The sequence below is a fragment of the Gavialis gangeticus genome, unplaced genomic scaffold (genome assembly GCF_001723915.1).
Source record: "Gavialis gangeticus isolate Ggan-Ray unplaced genomic scaffold, GavGan_comp1, whole genome shotgun sequence".
Taxonomy (NCBI): domain Eukaryota; kingdom Metazoa; phylum Chordata; order Crocodylia; family Gavialidae; genus Gavialis; species Gavialis gangeticus.
In genome coordinates, this window is record NW_017728993.1 from 381865 (window position 1) to 385855 (window position 3991).

General features: G+C 39.1%; 1 protein-coding gene across 4 annotated transcripts in view; it reads left to right on the forward strand.

Annotated features, from left to right (window-relative positions):
- The window catches only part of ERICH3 (glutamate rich 3), a 109950-nt gene that overhangs the window by 76479 nt on the left and 29480 nt on the right, over window positions 1–3991 (forward strand). For 3 of the 4 annotated variants that reach the window (XM_019528395.1, XM_019528391.1, XM_019528394.1), the window contains 2 exons: window positions 203–430; window positions 2008–2106. In XM_019528395.1, coding sequence (XP_019383940.1) covers window positions 203–430; window positions 2008–2106 — 327 coding nt within the window. The remainder of the gene's footprint in view (window positions 1–202; window positions 431–2007; window positions 2107–3991) is intronic. The other variant, XM_019528392.1, reaches the window with a different exon arrangement.

A 3991-nucleotide genomic window follows, 5' to 3' on the forward strand; every position in this document is an offset into this window, starting at 1 on the left:
ACACACACACACACACACACACACACACACACTCCTCTTACAATCCCTGTTTGTGGTCTCAGTCATTTATTGTTTTAAAAAGAAAGAGAGAACAGGTAAAGGAAAAAGAGGGTTAATGGAGTTAACTTCTCCCTGGTTAATAAGAACTTTAAGCAGTTACAAATTCCATTTTCTGTCTCATGGTAGAGTTCTATTATTTCAGAGTATGATGAAGATTTTGAAGCAGATGAAGAGAAATCAGATGAAGAAGTTAATGAAAAAGGACAGGATGATGATCAAATGAATGGAATGTCAAAGTCACCCTCAGATGATGAAAAAGATAATTTAGTCCATGAAAAGGAGAGTAAAAGCTCATCAGAGAAGGCCTCTGACAGTGAGAAAGATGAAAGTGATGGATACTCCGACAGTGACTCAAAGGAGGGTAAACAAGGTTAGTTGTCATTTATTAATGTGGCTCTGATTAGTTGACCTAATCCATGTTTTACATTTTGCACATGCCCTGTAATGTCCATCTAGCCTGCATTGATACCAGAGTACACGTTACATCCCGTCATTGATGTGACATGTACATCCAGCACAAAGTATCCGCAGCCTGCTGAGCTGCTAAACAACCTGTTAGAAAGCCACAGCTCCTGTTTTGGCAGCACACTTACCATACTGTCTTGAAGAAACCCATTGGTAACAATTTGTAGAGCAAACCAAGAGTTAAAGGCACATGTCAGATTCTTCCCTGTTTACCTGCATTAGTCCTGTTTTCTGAGACCTTTCATCCCTCTTCGCAGGATACATTAAATTAGGAGAAATTACTCCAGCTCTGAAGTTGCATGTATGGGTGAGAGAGAGGAGAAAAGGGCATGTTATTAACAATGCTACAACATTATAAAATACTTTATACTGCCAGGGTGCCTTTCATCTGAGGATCTCCCATATTAATTATACCTAGCAACACCTCTGATGTAAATCTCTTAAAACCTACCACTTGAAATGTAGTCAGCTCTGGAGTGCAGTGCAGCACTTGTTTTAACAGCTCATAGCAAAGACTGCAGAACAGTTCAAATTCAGAAATAGAGATGTGGCTCCTTGACAAAATGACAGTAGATGCTTCAGAAAGATCTTCATCTGAAGTAAATGGTTATAGCCTCATTTACTGCAGTGGAGCCATGATCATTTATACCATTTGGGACTGTGCTCCTTTGGCTGGAATTTGGTGAAGACACCAAGTTAGCACTTCAGTTTCTCTGAGAAGTGCCACTATCAATGACTATAAGTGGTTAGGACTTTGGCACAATGTCTCTTCTGGAAATGGCACATCCTTCTTGCTGTACGCTAGGCCATTGTTCACCGAGAGAAACGCCGATGCCACTCTCATCTCCCAAGTGATGTGGGGATTTTTAGGGTCTCACTCCAAACTGAGCTCATGAGCAGTGACAAGAGCCAAGCTGGTCTGGTGTGTTGAACTGTTCAATCTGTCAAGCCCCAGACCCTCAAAATGCTGCACCCAGGATAATTATTAACAAAGGGAGACTAAAATGATGTAGAATTTATTTTAGTAGTAAAAGTAACCTTTTCTGTAACCTCAGCTTCCTGAATCAGCATCCCTGATGTAAATAATTATGACCTTAATATTGCAAGCTACACATTTTTATAAATAGTCCGCTAGATGCTGGCAAGCAATTTTCAATTTATTAAATAAACAGGAGGAAAATTCCAGAAGCTGGTGAATGAGCAAAAAAATGAACTGCCTGCATTATGGCTTTTATCTTCCTTTGTGGCTGAAGCAGTGGTTTGGTTTTCTTTTTCCTTCTATGTTTCATCCTTGATGGGTTGTGTCTTTCTCTAATGCTGATATGACTTAGGTACCTATTGTTTGTCATAATATTTCAGGAGTTCACCAATTACTGGTCTCATAAAATTCCCATATTAATATTCCTTACTTTTGGCAGTCCTAATATGTAAACTATTTCCCCAAATTAAATGTAAACATTGCTTTCATGTTTGTATTTCTAGGTGAAGTAGATGAAGCAGCTATTTGTGAAAAAGTTGCAGCTGTGAGAAAGATCCAGTGTTTTTATAGAAACTATAAAAGCCAACAGAAATGTATCCCAGGTTTGAAATAAATCTATGTATAAAATCATTCCAATGATTAAAATATATCTTAATTTTCCCCCCTCAATAATCAGGAATAATTAATTTGCTGATTCCTGGACAATGACAGAGATTTTTTTTAAAACATATTTTTCCTGCTTATCAGTATGTGGCATAATCATGTTCCTTGTGACCAAATCAGTTGCCCCTTGAACTGTATCCTTTATAATGATCAAGTGAAAATATTTGGGTGTAGAGAGGGACTGCTAATACTGCACTCCTCCTTGGTTCTTCCTAAATTAAAATGCTTCTCATTTTGCTCTTAAGTATTGCAACCTCAACCACACAGCTATTGTTAAGGTTCAGTTAGGTGTTTCCACTAACTCTTGAATCTCTAACCAGTTGAAGTACATTAACACTCTTAGTTGTGTGCATAATTGAGGGCATGATATGGTTGTTAAAGAATATCTGCTGTTCCTCTCATTGACAATATGCTTCCAACAGGATGTACAGGTAATTACATTACATCCATTAAACTAATTTTTAAATTGCTTTGCTTTAACTGTAGATGTTAATTAAACTAAATGAATTATAGTAGCAGAAACTGTATTTCCTGGCCAGCCCCAAACCAGCACTCCTTACCATACAAATAAATAAGGCGCTCTGATTTTTTTTCTATTTTTAATCAGTTTTAAATGCATCTCTTCACTGATCCTGTGGGATAGTAATTAAAGACTTCCTCCTGGATCCCCAGTGAGAAATTATTTTCGGTAGGATGATCCAACGTGTCAGTTAGCTGTGAGAATCTTTACTGAAATACTGTTAGTGGACTCCTCTTTGTTCATGGCAGGCAATAGTTATATGGACCACAGCTCATTGAGTTAATATTTCTTTCTCTACAGGGGAAAAAAAAAAGCAGAAAAAGGGATACTGGGAAGCCATTAGAGACATAAAATGAGCATGTTTAGCACAAGGGGCCAATGAAATAAAAAGACCAGCCATCTTGGTTCATCGCCTACTGCTTGACAGCACACCAGTAACACATTTCATCAAGTTATCTGCTTTCTAATGCTTGCTTTGTTTTCTCTTTCTGAAGTAACTCAGCTACTTAGTTAAGCCATCTATACCCCCTGCTGTTTCAATCTGAATAATTTTTCTGGTAGCCTGGCGGCTGCTTCTCTCATCCCATGAACATGCCATTATGCATTGCACCAGGCAGGGGTCACTGCATCTGTCATCATCTTAGCAGTGTTAATGCCATTACTTTCTTAGAGGGTTGGCTGTGGTTTCCCACACAGACCTGCTGGCAGGGTATATTCCTGGAGGAGTTCTCTATTTCTTATTTGATCCACAAGACACTGTTAACTTTCTCATCATGTTTTTCTCCCAGGCTTATGGGGAATGGATGGATTGAGGACTGGCAAGCTCATTTTCTTTTCTTTTATTTTTGCCGTTATATTTGCTGCTGGAGTTGCAATATGGAACTGGTATCCAAACACAGGATGGGTGCCCTCCGGACACTTTTGTACATCAAAACGAATAACCAAATAAATGCTGAAAGTGGGTGGGAAGTGGTAGGTTAGGAAGACTTGTTACAGAGCATTACTTTTTTGGCAGTTGGTTTGTGCTGCAAATGTATCCACTCTGTATTCCCAGCTCTAGCTGGCTTCTCCCTATAGGTGTGGAAACAGTTGTCAACAAAATTCACATCTACCCAGACATACATATGTGTTGAGAGTGGAAAGTCTGAGAGAGCTCCATCGTTTTATTTAGCACCAGCAGACCGTGGGCTGTCATATACACTTGGGTCTCGCTAGTTGGGCCTGTACTTGAACTTTGAATCACTTGGATTTTCGGGGATCCAGAGTGTAGCTGTATTGGTCTAGAGGCAAAAGGAATCAGAACT